A 15,375-nucleotide genomic window follows, 5' to 3' on the forward strand; every position below is an offset into this window, starting at 1 on the left:
ACTTAAAATGTGCATGTAGCATCAGGATGAATTTTTAAGACTAAGACAAAAAAGAAAATCAATGACCAAGTCAAAAAAACTGACTATATATGCTCAGAATAAAAACTTCAAAGGGAGTCAATCAATCACCACTAGATATTAAAATCATTGTTTCAAAGGCTTCTAAAGAATATTACCCCAGAGGTTACTCATTAATGACAAAGGGAGAAAAGATACCCTAAAATGGAGAGATCAGACCACCTTAACCAAATAACTTAATGCCACCAAAAATGGAACCAAGAGACATGGTGTTTCTTGCTATGCTGCACCTGAGAACAGTCATCACACATGGCCCATTCTTATAAAAAATGCTTACTCTAAATTTAACTATGGGTAAACAATCAATTCACTTTCACTTTTCACTTTCCACTTTCACACATTGGAGAAGGAAATGGCAACCCACTCCAGTGTTCTTGCCTGGAGAATCCCAGGGACAGGGGAGCCTGGTGGGCTTCCGTCTATGGGGTCACACAGAGTCGGACACGACTGACGTGACTTAGCAGCAGCAGCAGCAGCAAACAATCAATTCAAATTGGGTGAGACATTCTGCAGAAGACCCAGACACTTCAAAACATCAATATCACAAAAGACAAAAACAAGTAAACGAAAAGAGGCAGGGAACTATTCTACAATAAAGAAGCTATCTAAAGAACTATGACAATTAAATGCTATGTTTATACAGCCCTGACTCGATTATAGACCAAAAACAAAAAACACCTAATATAGAAACTGTTAGTAAAATTAAATATTAGCTATATGTATTTTAATTAACAATACTGAATCAGCCTTAAATTTCCTAAGTGTGAAAAATGTAGGAGAGTATCTTGGTCATAGGAGATATAAGAAGTATTCAGAGATGAAATGTAATGCCACAACTTATTCCCCAAACTACTCAGAAAAAAACTGAGGGGTGTGTGTGTGGAGAGAGAGAAAACAAATGTGGCAAAATGTGTTGCAAAGGTGTTCACTATTTATTCAACTTTTCTGCAGAACTGAAACTTTTCAAAATATAAATAATTCAGTCTTCTCTGATTTTTCTTACATCTGAAATTAATAACAAAAAAAATTTTTAATGAAAAATAAAGTTTAACTTACAGCAAGGAGCTGTCTTATGAGCATGTCTGAGGCTTTCTCAGAAATGTTGCCAACAAAAACTGTAGTAGTTGGACCACAGTTTTCATCATTCTCTTTAGCCTTCAAGCCTGGATGATCCTTTCTTGCTCCCAAATGCTTTCCAACCATGGACACTGTGGGTACTAAGACCTAAAGTGAAGAAAGTCAATAAAATTTGAACTTGTAATTAAATTTGCTGTCATGCTTAATATAACATTAAGGTAAAACATTAATTTTAGCTTTTTTTTTTAGCCACACCAAACACCACGCGGGAACTTAGTTCCCACACCTGAATGGAACCCGTGCCCTCTGCAGTGGAAGCTCAGAGCCTTAACCACTGGACCACCAGGGAAGCCCCAAAACACCTATCTTAAAGTAGCAAACATAAAGGACAGGTTCTATATATTTAATATAAAGTTCTCAAAGCAAATTTTTCATTAATACAACTTATTCATGACAAGTAAAGTGTCACTATTAGATTTTGCTGTTGTTGTTTAGTTGCTAAGTTTATCCAACTCTTTTGCAACCCCAAGGACTGTAGCCCGCCAGGCTCCTCTGTCCATGGGATTTCCCAGCAATAATACTAGAGTGGGTTACCATTTCCTTCTCCAGATCTTCCTGGATCAGGGATCGAACCCACATCTCCTGCATTGGCAGGCGGATTCCTTACCACTGAGCCACCAGGGAAACGCACTATTGGATTACCTTTCTTTTAAACACAACTTGGAAGACCAAATAAAAAAACTTGGGATAGAAATTTTATGTTTAAGACATCAAAAATCATTTAAAATTTTCAAATATACCCAAACATTTCTTCACCTACTATATACTAGTATAAAAGGAAACTTCAATATCCCTGCTAATTTTCCTGCAGAATTTCAAATATTCCCATAGCACTCTCCCCACACTTTAGGTTTACCTTTTCTCAGTTACTTGTGTTTCTATCTTCTTTTTCCTTTCATAAAGTTCAACTTCCCAGAGGGAATAGTCTTACTCATCTTTATATTTGGAATTGAACCTAGTAAAACATATACAGTAGGTACTGATGTGGTGAACTGGGGGAGCTGCCTTTTCCTAGGCTGAAATGCAGGAGGATAACAGTACTTGTCATGTGGAGGTTTCCCAGAGCATGTCTTCCAATGAATGTCCAACGCAAGAAAAGCTGGACGGCTCCCTTGGTCCGCCTCACAGCAAGTTCGTATTTCATTACCCTTTAATATAAATAACACCTTCCTCCCTCTTCAAAATCCACAGGTTAAAAAAACAAAAATAGCTAAAAGTAATGAGACCTAATCTCCCTCACAGAAGAATTACAATTTAAACCCTATATTTTACTAATTAACTCAAAGAAAAATTCTGGTTAAACATTAAGAGGGTTATCATTTAATCACGTGTTACAGTATACTAGCATTCTTAACTAACATGCGGAGAGTGTACAGAAGCCTTTATGAATGTGGAGAATTAAAGTTCAAGACATAAGACTGAATAATTAAACTTCAGCAGAGAAAAAGTTTCAGTAAAACTTAAAAGTTTCATGGTATCATACTAGAGGACAGAGGAAAAAAATAGTTTTGAAGCAGCTAAAAATCAGGTATGTCAGAGCAAAGAGTAAAAATATATTCAACTTTCATTTCAAATTTTAAATTTCTTATAGATCATTTCTGCTTTTTTCTTTCTTTTAAGAAATCAGATATGTCAGATTACATCTCCTACTTTCAAGGAACAAGACACGAGGGAGTGATGGAAGAGTCAATGTCTAAATCTGAAGTAACAGTATATGAAGAGTCTAGAGAATAAGAGGAAAATCACAAAAACAAAATTATTTATTTAGGAAGAATTATTTTAGAAGCAACTGTACTTGAGAGAAAATAATATTATTTAAATTAGTATGATATATATGAATACTGTTTCTTCCTATTATTCTTTTAAACATTTAAAATAATTTATGAGTTTATCAAGTTGTTTAGATTCAATTAAAAGCAGTAATGCTTGTAACTCCTCCTTAAAAGTTATACTTACAGTTGGAGCAGGAGCCATAATGCTCATCGGTACAGGAATCATCGGGGTTCCTAAAAAAATGCAGAATAAGTCTTAAGAATGTAATTATATATACAAGAATATATTCTGTATCAAGTACATACCATAAAAATAAGTACCTTTGTAGTTCTTTTAAGGGGAAACATAAGACTAATAAAAAATGAGATATTAATGAGATATTTTTCAAAACCAAATGTAGTTTACAGATTGGTCTATCTAAATAAACTTAAAAACAAAAACACTCATAAAGCAAAAAGACTACCACAACCTGCTATTGCCTTAATGAGTACAAAATTCTGGACAGTCAGCAATTCATTTAGTATGTGTTGTTTTTTCTTTTATCAAAGAGGAATGTGTTTATTTCACTTAAATTCTTAAAAATATTTTTTTGCCAGTTGTCACAATGTCCTAATGTAAAAAAGTCTTTGAAAAGAAAAGCATGAAAAAACAGACCCAAAATGTTAAGATTTTATTTACAAAGCTTCTTTGTTGTACAGAAAGTAAAAATGCTGTTACAATCTTGGTGTAACTGGTAGCCACGGACAGTTGACTCACCAATCACAGCTATCCATGCTACAGCAAGTCTTACACAAAAACCTAACAACGCTTACCAATTTTGTTGGGGTGAAGTCCCCAAGCTCGGTGGTGGATTTCCAAGAGGGACTAAATGGAGGAAGGTGGAATGTCACAGGAACTATTCTTTGGCTCTCTGGGTAAGTGGGTGTCCTGGGGTTTGTATCACAGCTATTTTTTTTTTTTTTTTCTTAAAAAAACAAAACAAAAAAAACAGCTACCAAATCCCTGTCAGCAGTCCAACCAACACTGAACAGTTCTTTTTTTGCAGGTTATTGAGGTCTTATTAATCATCTTCTCCTTCATCATCTGTTTCTCTCTTCCTCTTTTCACCTTTCCCACTTTCTTCCTCTTCTTCATCCTCATCTTCATCAACTTATCCATCATGTCCAAATTCTTCTTCCTCCCCACTGACTTCATCTTCCTCCCGTTCTACATCTTCCTCTTCGTCACCATCCTCTTCATCATCAAATTCTTCTTCCTCACCATCTTCATCGTCCTCCTCATCCTCATCTTCTCCTTCTTCATCCACACCATCCACCTCGGCATCTGAACCTGGGGCTTCAGGATCCTCTGGGTCATAGCTATCCAGATAGGTCAGCTGGGGCAGGAACTTGAAGACACTCTCTCGGAAGTCATTCAGGTTAGTAACCTCACAGTTAAACAGATCCAGGCTCTTCAGACATTCCAACTTTCTCAAAGGTTCCAGGGTGCTGATATCTTTCAGTTTATTTCCACTTAAGTTTAGATGTGTAAGATTGGAAGTTTTGCTGCTAACATATCCAGACCTCCACAGATTCAGAGTCCAGAGTGCTAACCATTCATGATGGAACCTTCCACAGATTCTATTGTCACTGAGCTCAAGCTTTTTCAATTTAGGTAGTTTGGGAAGATTTGAAACTGAAATCAAGCCTATATTTATTAAACTGAGGAACTCTAAGTCACAAATTCAGCTGTTAAGCCCTCAATTTTCCCATTATTTGATTTGCAATTGTCCAGGACAAGTTCTCGAACAGCTGCCGGGGTCCGGTTCCTCAGCTCCAGGTGGATCCTCCTCTTCATGTCCATGTTTCTCTTTCTTCCCCGCTCTTCAAACTTAACTTTCCGCGGAGGGGGGAGAGGCGTCCCAGCCTGCGCAGCGAGGGCCGTCCGAAGGGGTCTGCTCGAGGCAGAGGCCGACGGCGCGGTCCTGGGTGGCGGGCGGCGGTGCGGGCAGGCGAGCGGAGCCCCCGAAGCCAGGTTACTTGGGGGAGCGGAGAGAAACCATGGAGGGAAAAGGGGGCTGGAGCGCAGCTCTGGTCTCACTTCCGCCGCCCCGCACTGCGCTTAAACTGGCGGCAACGCGGCGCGGGCGGCTGCTCGGCTCGACTCGGCCCCGCGCCAGTGTGTTTTAAAAATTAAAAGGAATTTAAAATTTCTTCTAGAAAACCAATACACTGGTAAGGAAACAAATGATTTTTCATCATCACCTTTCCTGATTCTGAACAAGTGATTAAGCTTTATTCTCAATGCCTTAAAATTTCTTCACAAACTGGAAGTAATCTAGTCTTCCCTGTAACTCTGTAACACAACGACTTTGTTAAAAGTATGTTACTAAGAAAGACTACCAGAAAATAGATATTATGAGACTAATAGAAAAAATAAAGAACCCCTCAAAAATTGATGCCCAAATTAAAGTCGCTCAGGACCCTATCCTTCTCAAGAAATTATTGTTTGATAACTATTCAGGTTTCTGTTAACATTTTCTTAATCCCTCTTTTCAGGACAAACTCCTTTATTACAGAGCAGTTAACTTACTGACTGCAATTCAGTAACTGTCACATGGAATAATACACTGATAGTACTCAAGCTCTCCCACTACGTCTCTGGCGGCAAGGGGGTAATACATATCCATGATTATCTAAAAGAACAACTTAAAACAGCCAGTTACAAGCATAAATGTCTTAAAAACTTTTACAAGTACAGCATTCTATTCCACGATGTATACGCATAAGTAGTTGTTTTTTTAAATTCCAGAAAAATTCCATATTTATCCTGTGGCTTTTCAGATCTACTCCAACACAGCTGTGTACTTGACCTAAGGGGAGGAGGCCCCCAAAGCTGAGCCTCTGTAATGTACATGTTATGAATTAACAACCCATCAAATTAGCCAACTACAAGGTACTTTTGATTCTGCAACAGTCAAGCTCTTTAGTAAACACTGTAATTTCAAACAGATAATCCAATGGTTAAAGCCAGGTCACTGATACAAAGCTTTCCTAAAAAAGAAATACTTCTAGTTGGTTTACAAGATCATTTGTTGATTTCAGCCTGAATTAGATGCCTGAATTACATGGATTCTATGTTAAATGAAAATACTTCCCAACATGCAAAGTAAGGAGAACTCTTAGATACGATCTTTCATAAGGGAAACTGAATCTGTACAAAATGCTTTCAAATCCCATTAAAAAAAAAAAATCTGAACTACCACTCATAAACCAGAGGACAAGTTTAAGTCAAGCAATGCTAATTATAAATCTCAAGATAACAGTTCTCAAATGTGGGTTCTCTTAACTGTGCTTAAATGGATACTTAGGAATCACCTGTGAACCTGTTAAAAAGACATTTCTGGGCCCTAATTTCTAAGGATTTGATTCAGTAGGTTAGGGCTGGACTTAAAAAAACTTTTTTACTTTATAAAACAGTGAACAGAGGAAGCTTTTAGAATCGAACTTTGGAAACCTCTCCAAGCTATAATCAAATATATATATATACACATACATAAAAGTTAAGGCAGAATAGTATATATACGACGTTACTATATTATCTGTGTTAAAGGAATTACACAAAAACAAATGGAATAGAAAAATATATACTTAGAGTGGCTTGTAATATGCACCAAAAAATATCTGGAAGGATAAGGAAGAAACTAATAACCCTGTTTTGTTTTCGCCTTTCAGTAAGGGGATAGTAATACATTATACAGGAAGGTGAGAAAAGTTTTTCACTGTATACCTTTTTGATTGGTATAAATGTATTACCTATTATTTAAATAAAGATTTTTAATTTCCCAGATGAGTTCGATACTCAGCCAGAAATGAAAACTCCCAGCATAGGAAAATGAGACACCGCATTTCTAGAACGCTAACAGGCAGCATTTCTACCAATACTCACACACATATTTTCTAAAGATAATATTGCAATGACGTAAGGACACATTAAAAAAAACACCATCATTGGTGGGAATGTAAACTGGTGCAGCCCTATGGAAAATAGTAAGTTGTTGCGGTGTAGTTGCTAAGTTGTGTCCAACTCTTTGTGACTCCATGCACTGTAGTCCACCAGGTTCCTCTATCCATGGGATTTCCCAGGCAAGAATACTGGAATGGGTTGCTATTTCCTTCTCCAGGGGATCTTCCCGACCCAGGGATCAAACCCAGGTCTACTGTACTGCAAGCAGACTCCTGCCTTGCAGGCAGGATCTTTACTGACTGAGTCACCAGGGAAGCCCCGGAAAACAGTACGGAGGTTCCTAAAAAACTAAAAGTAGAGCTACCATATGATCCTACAATCCCACGTCTGAAAGCAACCTAAATGTCCATCGACAGATGAATGAATAAAGATGTGGTATATACTGATGTTTACAATGGAATATTGCTGCTGCTGCTGCTGCTGCATCACTTCAGTCGTGTCCGACTCTGTGTGACCCCATAGACAGAAGCCCACCAGGGTCCCCCGTCCCTGGGATTCTCCAGGCAAGAACACTGGAGTATTACCTAGCCATAAAAAGAATGAAATAATGCCATTTGCAGCAACATAGATGGACCCAGAGATTATCATATTAAGTGAAGTAAATCAGAGAAAGACAAACATCAAGTGATACCACTTGCATGTGGAATCTAAAAAAATGATACGAATGAACTTATTTACCAAACAGACTCACACAGAAAATAAACTTATGGTTACCAAAAGGGTAAGCAGGGAGGAATAAATTAAGTTTGAGATCAGCAAATATAAAGTACTATATATAAAACAGATAAACAACAAGGATTTACTACTGTATAGCACAGGAAAGTATATTCAGTATCTTAAGTGTAATGAAAAAGAATCTTAAAAAATCTATGTGTGTGTATATATATAAAAAACTGAAACACACACACACACAAAAATCCAAGAAACTGAATCACTTTCCTGTGTATCAGAAACTAACACAACACTGTCATCAACTACAAAAGCAACAGTACCCACAAACCTACCTGGAGGCACGGGTGGTGGAAAGCCAGGGAACTGTGGGGGTGGGATCCCTGGTGGGAGTGCCGGGATTCCCATCGGAGGGCGATTCAAATGAGGGGGAAAAGACATTCTTACTGCAGCGGTCTAAAGAAAGAAATCATGGCAAATCACGTTATTTGAAAAATTTACAATTTGATATGCCTGGTTTCTTGGCCTTCATTTTTAGAGTATCTGCAAAATTCTGAAGTTTCTTACCCAAAGGAGTTGGCAAAGACCCTCTTTTCTCTGTCTGTCCATTGAGAATTTTTTAAACTTAGATCTTTTCTAAAATAAGTTCCCAAAATGTACACGATCTAAGTTCAGGATAGACTCCTACAATCATATGGGAATACATATAAAGGAAGAAAAAAATTTTGAGGTTCAGTTAATATCCAAAAATTAAGTACCAAACATCAATGAATCTTTTTAAACCAAACTCAGAATTCAGGAAAATATCTAACAGTTTTTAAATGTTCTGAAGCATTCATTTTTTTATGCATACCGAAAACTAAATTACCAAAGTCACATAGCATTTGTTGATTCAGTGTTGGCCAGTTCTTGAAGGACAAATCAATGTCTCAGTGACATCCTACAAACCTGGAGAGATAGTGGGGAACCTCTAGGTATCAGGTCCCATTGTAATCATTCACATATAAAGAAAATATCCAATTTATGACAATGGAAAAAAAGTGTTAATTTTTCTTAAACTTTAAAGCAAACCTCTTAACCATTCCTGAATGATATTCAATGAATGGATGAAATTCAAGAATCAGATGCTGGTATTTGATTTTTAAAAATACAAGAACACATTGAACTGTTTCATTTCATTTATGACACTATTATCACTTAAAAGAAACTTTTGTTTTTTCCCTAATGAATGGAAATACTTAAGACTTTCCCTATCCTCAAATTTTATATTGTCAATATTTTTGTCAACGTACTCAAGTATCCAAAACTACTTGGAAAAGTTTAGAAAAATGATAGAATGTCCTAGTAAGATTCCATGCACCAAAATAAGTGGATTGATCTGATGTTAATGATGCAGCTAAAAGTAGCAACTTGATTAATAGATTTTCTGTTGTATCCTTGGAAAAACTCCCCTACCTATACTCTATAACAAGGAATCCAGAGTTGTCTAAAGCTTTTAAAAAATGTTTTGCTCTACTATTTTCTTTTCTGGATTTTATATATTGTTTTACTCATCCTTCAGAAGAGAGAGGATAAAATGTTCATGTCTTCCACTTCCTTGCCCCTAATCCCAAGTTTGGTATAAATCGCTGTATTCTTCTAAAATACCTTTCTCTACACAAACTAATATATAATCATTTATGTTTTTGTTCAAGCAATATTATCATAGTATATTGTTATGTACATTTCTCCCTCATTATTAACATCTCTTCATGTCATAAACTTCTACTCCATTCTTTATAATACAGTAAACTATTACTATATAGATGGTTATCTCCGTATTTTACCTCTTACAAATAACATTAAATGTTCTTGGACATAATGGACATATAACTCTAAGCACCTATGCCAAGTAATTCTATAATACAGGTCAGTACTATTATATATCTACACTTTACCCCCAAATCCTCCTCCAAACCTACCGTGCAAATTAATATTCCCACCAAGAGTATCTAGGTATGCCCCTTCCTTATATGCTCACCATCATTCCAATCTGATAGGTAAAAAAAACCTCTCGTTTCTACTTGAATTTCCCTAATCATTAAGGAGATTGAGTATCTTTTTACTCCGTTATCAGACATTTCTTTAAAAAAAAAAAGAAGTCTTTTTCCACTTCAGCCTCATAGCTATTCTTCCTCAGAGTGTTTTCCCTTAAGAAGTTAGGATATTGAAATATTCTATAAAATCTAAACTTCTATTTCAAAAACACAGCACACTTAAAATATTCAGAAAGCTTTACAGGTAAAATAAATACCTAGAATAATGCCATATACCAACAAGTAAGCTATTGGAAATGCCTTAAAATAGTAAATATGAATGCAACTAATTTAAGACTGCAAATGTGTTGAATCTTTAAATGATTTTTAAAAATACTTTTTTGCCCAAAACAAAAACAAATATTCTATATGGAAGGGGACAGGTGTGTGTATCCTTTTAAAACACCAAGGGCTACTGTCCTACTTACAGAAGCTCTTTTATTATCATTATAATACTCTATCTCAGCACTTTCTTAGAAGAACAGTTGGTATTAATACCTGTTGAATAAATAATCAATGAATCAATCAGTAAACAAGTAAACTCTAAGAAACTCTTTAAATAAATTTATTAAGTTACCATGTGTGGGTACAATCTGAGCAGTGACAAGCACCAAGTCTCACAATGGTTACAAAGATTGAACCATGAATTCATCTTTAGAATCACTTTCCCCCAAGTATTAAATGCAAGTAATACTTAAAAAAAAAAAAAAAACTCTCTATGTTGGTGTTTATTTTTTCAGTTTTCAAATGTCTTTTCATTGTTAAGAATTAACCAGATTATGTTTTAGTTTATGCAATATACCCTTTTCATTCACTCCGATTTTTCTACAGAATATTTCCCTTTTATTTAGAACTGTTTAAAACTTGCTTATTCACAGGTTGAACTTCAAAGATGAAGGCAATCTTAATAAGATAATGGCCCCTCCTACGGAAATTCAAAAAAAACAAATATTTCTGGTGATCTCTGATAATTATTAATGTTCACTTTAAACATCCTAAAAGGAGAGTATCACCCACATATTTCAACATAAAATTTGGTATGTTTTGATGTATGTGAAATGACTGAGAATAAACTTTTAGAATAAGCGAAGTTTATCATTTTTACCTGGAGTTGATAAACTGTAACACTCTTACAATACATTATAAAGATATTCACAGTTGGTATGTACTTGTTGAATGAAATAGGGAAGAGAGCTAAGGAATGCTTTATTTTAAACAAGGTGGTCAGGCCCAAGCAGGCAACATTTAAAAAGACTTGCACGAGAATGAGGCAGGAAGCCCCATATTGGGGGCAATAGCCTTTCAAAGGAAACTGCAAACACAAAGAACCTGAGGTGTGTGTGCATGGGGAATAAGAAGGCCAACAGCTGAAGCTCAGTACTGGCGCAAACTGGAGATGGGAAGGGGGTTCAAAGGACGTAATGCTTTGTAAACCGCTGTAAAAATACTGGGTTTTACTCCGAAAGGGGTTTGACTTGACTTGTATTTTAACAGTGTCACTGGCCCCGATGTTAAGACTGGAAGAGAACAAGAGTAGAAAAGTAAGAGACTACTGCAATAACCCAGACAAGAGGTGGCGGAAGTGAAGTGGGGGCAAGTTACTGGTTTCCAGATACACTCTGAATGCAGTCAATTGCCGAGGGATTGTGTGTGGGGTTTAACAGAGATGAGGAGTTTATTTTATCAGCATTGAAATGACTTCAATTATTTAAAGAATACTTTAAAGCATTTATTGAAAAGTAGTGCTTCACTTTTGGAAGGTTCAAAACATTTTTATCCACCAAGGATGAAGTTTTATGGCCCAAAATAACAAAAACAAGCACCTATGTTGGAAGTGTTTCCTATCTCTATTGTGGCAGTGGTCAGACAGGTTTATGTATTCATCGAAATTGACTGAAATTAAAATGGATGCATTTTAATGTATGTAAATTTTATCTCAATAAATTCGGTCTTCCCCCAAAACAAAATAAACTTCTAAAGAAGCTTTATCTATGCATTCTGCTTTTCTTTTTCACCTTTAAAAAACCTCTTCTGCACTCTTAAGAATACCATTACTGCTTATATGCATTCATCCATCACAGATTTATCCTGACAGAAACAAAGTATTTCACCTGGGATATAGACTTACAGGCTAACCTCATCAGGACAAATTTCCAAAATGGTAAGAAGCAAATAAAGCAAACACTCATATACAACTTATTCATTTATTCCATAAAACATCTAGCTTCAATTATGTGCCAGATTCTTTTCTAACATTATTTTTATTAGTTCTGAAAGAGAAAATTTTAAGTTATGTGTAGTTATACAACCAATCCAGTGGCTCAACATTAAATATAAATGATTATTAGTGTAGCATGCACTGTTTCCTGCTGTTCTTATAGCCTGCAAGGTACAATGGACTGACTTAACTGTCCCAGCCTAAGCAATGCAAGCCTAACTCAACAGAGATTAGTGGTAGTCTAGAGCTATGGTGGGAGTAGCAAGTGACTTGTAAACAAAAAAGAGAGAGCCTTTGGGATAATGGTTGCACATCTCTGCACATATATTAAAAATCACTGAATCGTACATTACAATGAGTGTGTTTTGTAAGTCAATTATACCTTAATACGCTTTTAAAAAAAAATTTATCAATACCAACTCCGGACTCCTTCAGGCAAAATCAAATTAAGACCTGTAGACTACATTATATCAATATTAATTTCCTGATTTTGTTGTTAGAGAATGTAACTGTTTTTAGGAAATACACACTTAAGTATTCAGGGGTTAAGAGGGACACCACATCTCCTACTTACTAGCAAAGATTTCAGAGAAAAACTATGAAGACAAAAAGGACAGGAAGATAAAGCAAACAAGTAAAATGTTAACATTTGGGGAATCTGGGTGAAAGATCTTTGAGAATCCTTTGTACCATTCTTACAACATGTTTAAAGTTGGAAATTATGTCAAAATAAAAAGTTAAAAAGCGATAGCAGTAATTCTCAGTGAAAATGTTCTTTATATTTTCTCAAATTTCAAAAAAAATTAGGAAAAATTATATTCAAAAAACTGAGGAATCAAAATCCTCTTATGAAGGTCAGTAGCAGTATCAGAAAAAACTATCAAGAAAGTAAAAAGATAAACAGCATGTTTTTATATGATATTGAGTCAATGATTAATTTCATTTTTACAGTATAAAACAGTCAATATAATTTTCTCTAAATTATGTGTAAATGAAGAAAGGATATAAAATACAGCTAACCTGGGGGTAGTCAAAAAGGAAATAATTCATCTTCTGGGGTTACCAATGTCATGAAAATATCAACTAATTTTAATCTACCTTTGTTTACAAAAGCTTTCAACACAGGTCATCTCATTTAGCCTCCCAAATTACCTAGTGTAAAATATATTCTTCTTTTACTGATGAAGAAGCTAACTTATCCGAAAGAATACAATTCAGGGGTAAGGACTCCAAGGTCCCCACTATCCTGAAATTACCAATCCAAAAGCTGTTTTCGCTTATCCCAAGGCCTCTTTCTAATAATAACATACTAATGATTAACTCTGACTTTATACAACTCTATCTAGGGTACACTGGAAGAAATGTTAAGTCAGGGATAGGCTCCTGTACGTCAGTGAAAATTCTTAAACAACAAACACTATCAGTTAATATGCACTAAACACTTACTATGTTACCTGGTTATTGCACTAAGGATTTTACATACGTTTTTCTCAATTAATTCCCAATTCCAATAACCTATGAGGTGGGTATCATCAATAATCTTCACTTCACATGTGAAGAAAACCAAGGCTTCAAGAAAAGTTAAATGAGTTAAAACAGCACAGTATCTCCACTTGAATCGTGAGGAACTATTATTGACCAACTGTTTGCCTTTCCACCCTCTGAAAATTTGCAAATAACCTTTTAGAAAGTAAAGCTCTCAAAACAATATAAAAATTGCTCACACACTACTGCCAAATACCCAATTCACAGTACTTCACAACTAGAGCAGTCTGGTGCAAGAGAAGCCCAATTTCCTCCCTCCTTCTGGTCCGCTCCACTCTGCCCAGTTATCAAAATGGCTTTTCCGTGGCAATATAAAACCCATATTACGTAACTTCAAAATAATCTCTATACTCCTAGAACTTGTTCTAAAAACGTGTTGTAAAAGCAGTAATGAAGACCGCAAAAGGATGAGAGCTTGGACCTCTTCTAGAATCAATGGAGACAGTTTACTGTAACCTCCAGGGGAGCAAAGGGGCAGGGCCACAACACTCATCACAATCTTAAGACAGGCAAACCAACCAGGAGGGTGCTAGAAAAGTTGGGCAGCAGCTAAATTTAAGTAGGGGCGGGGGGAGAGAAGGCAGTTCACCTGGTGGCGGGCTTTAGATGGCCAGAGAGGAAGGGAAAGAGATCAGACGGTGGCCAACCCCCCTACCCCACCCCCGCTAAAAAGGGTGGGTGCTGGCCGGTTTCTAGGCAAAGTCTGGAGCAATTGTATCCTAGGCCTGGAATATCTACCGGAGGGCTTCCGCAGGCTCAGGCTTGAAAGGGATTTCAGGAAAGGACTCCCCAGGGGGGCGACCGCTCGGTTTCTGGCAAACGCGGAGCCCAGAATAGGCCGAGGCCGCTCTGTGGCGAACCGTGGAAAGGAAAGGAAAAGTGGGCGACAATGCGAGGAGGAAGGCTCTGCCGGTAGCTGCGGGCTTCACCGGCTGCCGCTAGGCCCACAGATTTTCGAGGCCTTAGAAAAGCGGAGAAACCCAAGCCTCGTGCGCGTCCCCTCCCCCACCCCAACTCCCCGCCCCCGCCCCCTTATTCCCATCCCACCCCGGCCCCCTCGCAGCCTCCCGGGCTTTCCCTCCGCCCCCAACCGAAGTACCCAGTCTCCCGGTTTCCACACGCGTTGAGGCGTGAACTCACCCGCCGCTGAGCAAACGGTACTGTCTTCGCAGTCTTCCGGGCTCCAGGCTACCAGTGGGCTCCACCGGTTCGAGGTTTCTGCGCGCCGCTATCCGGGAGACTGATTCCAAAGCGCCTACTCGCACAGGCCGCAAAACACCGCCGCGCTGCGCGGGGAGCTTCTGGAGGTCTTCCTAGTGCCCGGCGTGCATTGCGGCCAGGGGCGTGGGGAGGAGGATCATAGAGAAGAGCGCGTATAGATAGTCTTCACTCTTGGCTCTGAATCACCACGCAGCGGCGAGTCACCATAGAGATGAAGCGCCTAATGAAGGCTAGAAAGTCTTGAGCCGTCATTTACGACCCACCCTGCCATTTTTGATTGGAGCTGATTGAATCTTATGATTACGCGACGCCATCTTGAGGTCAAGGTTCTGGCTGGATTCGGTGTGAGGATTGTGAAGAGGGATTGCCGCTTTCGGTTGTTTGTGCTTTGGGGGTTAGAACCTTGCTTTGTGGCTCATTGAGGTTCGATGGGCTGATAACTGGGCCTCACCCAGCTCTTCAGTAGAAACCCCAAGTGCTAATCCTAGAAAACTACTGTTGATACCAAGAGATAAGTGGCTAAGGCTGTTGTTTTGAAAAAGTGCGCACATACACAAACAGGAAAGCTTACACGCGCTGGTAGGGCCAAAGAGGCGGCTAAAACATTTTTGAAATGCCTAAAAACGGCCTGTAATAGTATTTAACCCATAAAAC

General features: G+C 37.7%; 1 protein-coding gene and 1 pseudogene across 1 annotated transcript in view; both read right to left on the reverse strand.

The window, feature by feature from the left end:
* The window catches only part of RBM25 (RNA binding motif protein 25), a 51,604-nt gene extending 36,776 nt beyond the window's left edge, over positions 1–14,828 (reverse strand). Inside the window, exons 1-4 of the mRNA XM_055435536.2 lie at positions 14,641–14,828; positions 7,998–8,118; positions 3,172–3,221; positions 1,135–1,302 (exon numbers count right to left, since the gene is read on the reverse strand). Of these exons, the coding sequence (XP_055291511.1) occupies positions 1,135–1,302; positions 3,172–3,221; positions 7,998–8,103 (324 nt within the window). The 5' untranslated portion in view covers positions 8,104–8,118; positions 14,641–14,828. The remainder of the gene's footprint in view (positions 1–1,134; positions 1,303–3,171; positions 3,222–7,997; positions 8,119–14,640) is intronic.
* On the reverse strand, positions 3,229–7,957 carry LOC129562446 (acidic leucine-rich nuclear phosphoprotein 32 family member D-like; annotated as a pseudogene).
* Positions 14,829–15,375: the final 547 nt, after the last annotated feature.

Source organism: Moschus berezovskii, chromosome 9, assembly GCF_049115385.1.
Source record: "Moschus berezovskii isolate FMDL1 chromosome 9, NW_MosBer_1.0, whole genome shotgun sequence".
Classification (NCBI taxonomy): Eukaryota; Metazoa; Chordata; class Mammalia; order Artiodactyla; family Moschidae; genus Moschus; species Moschus berezovskii.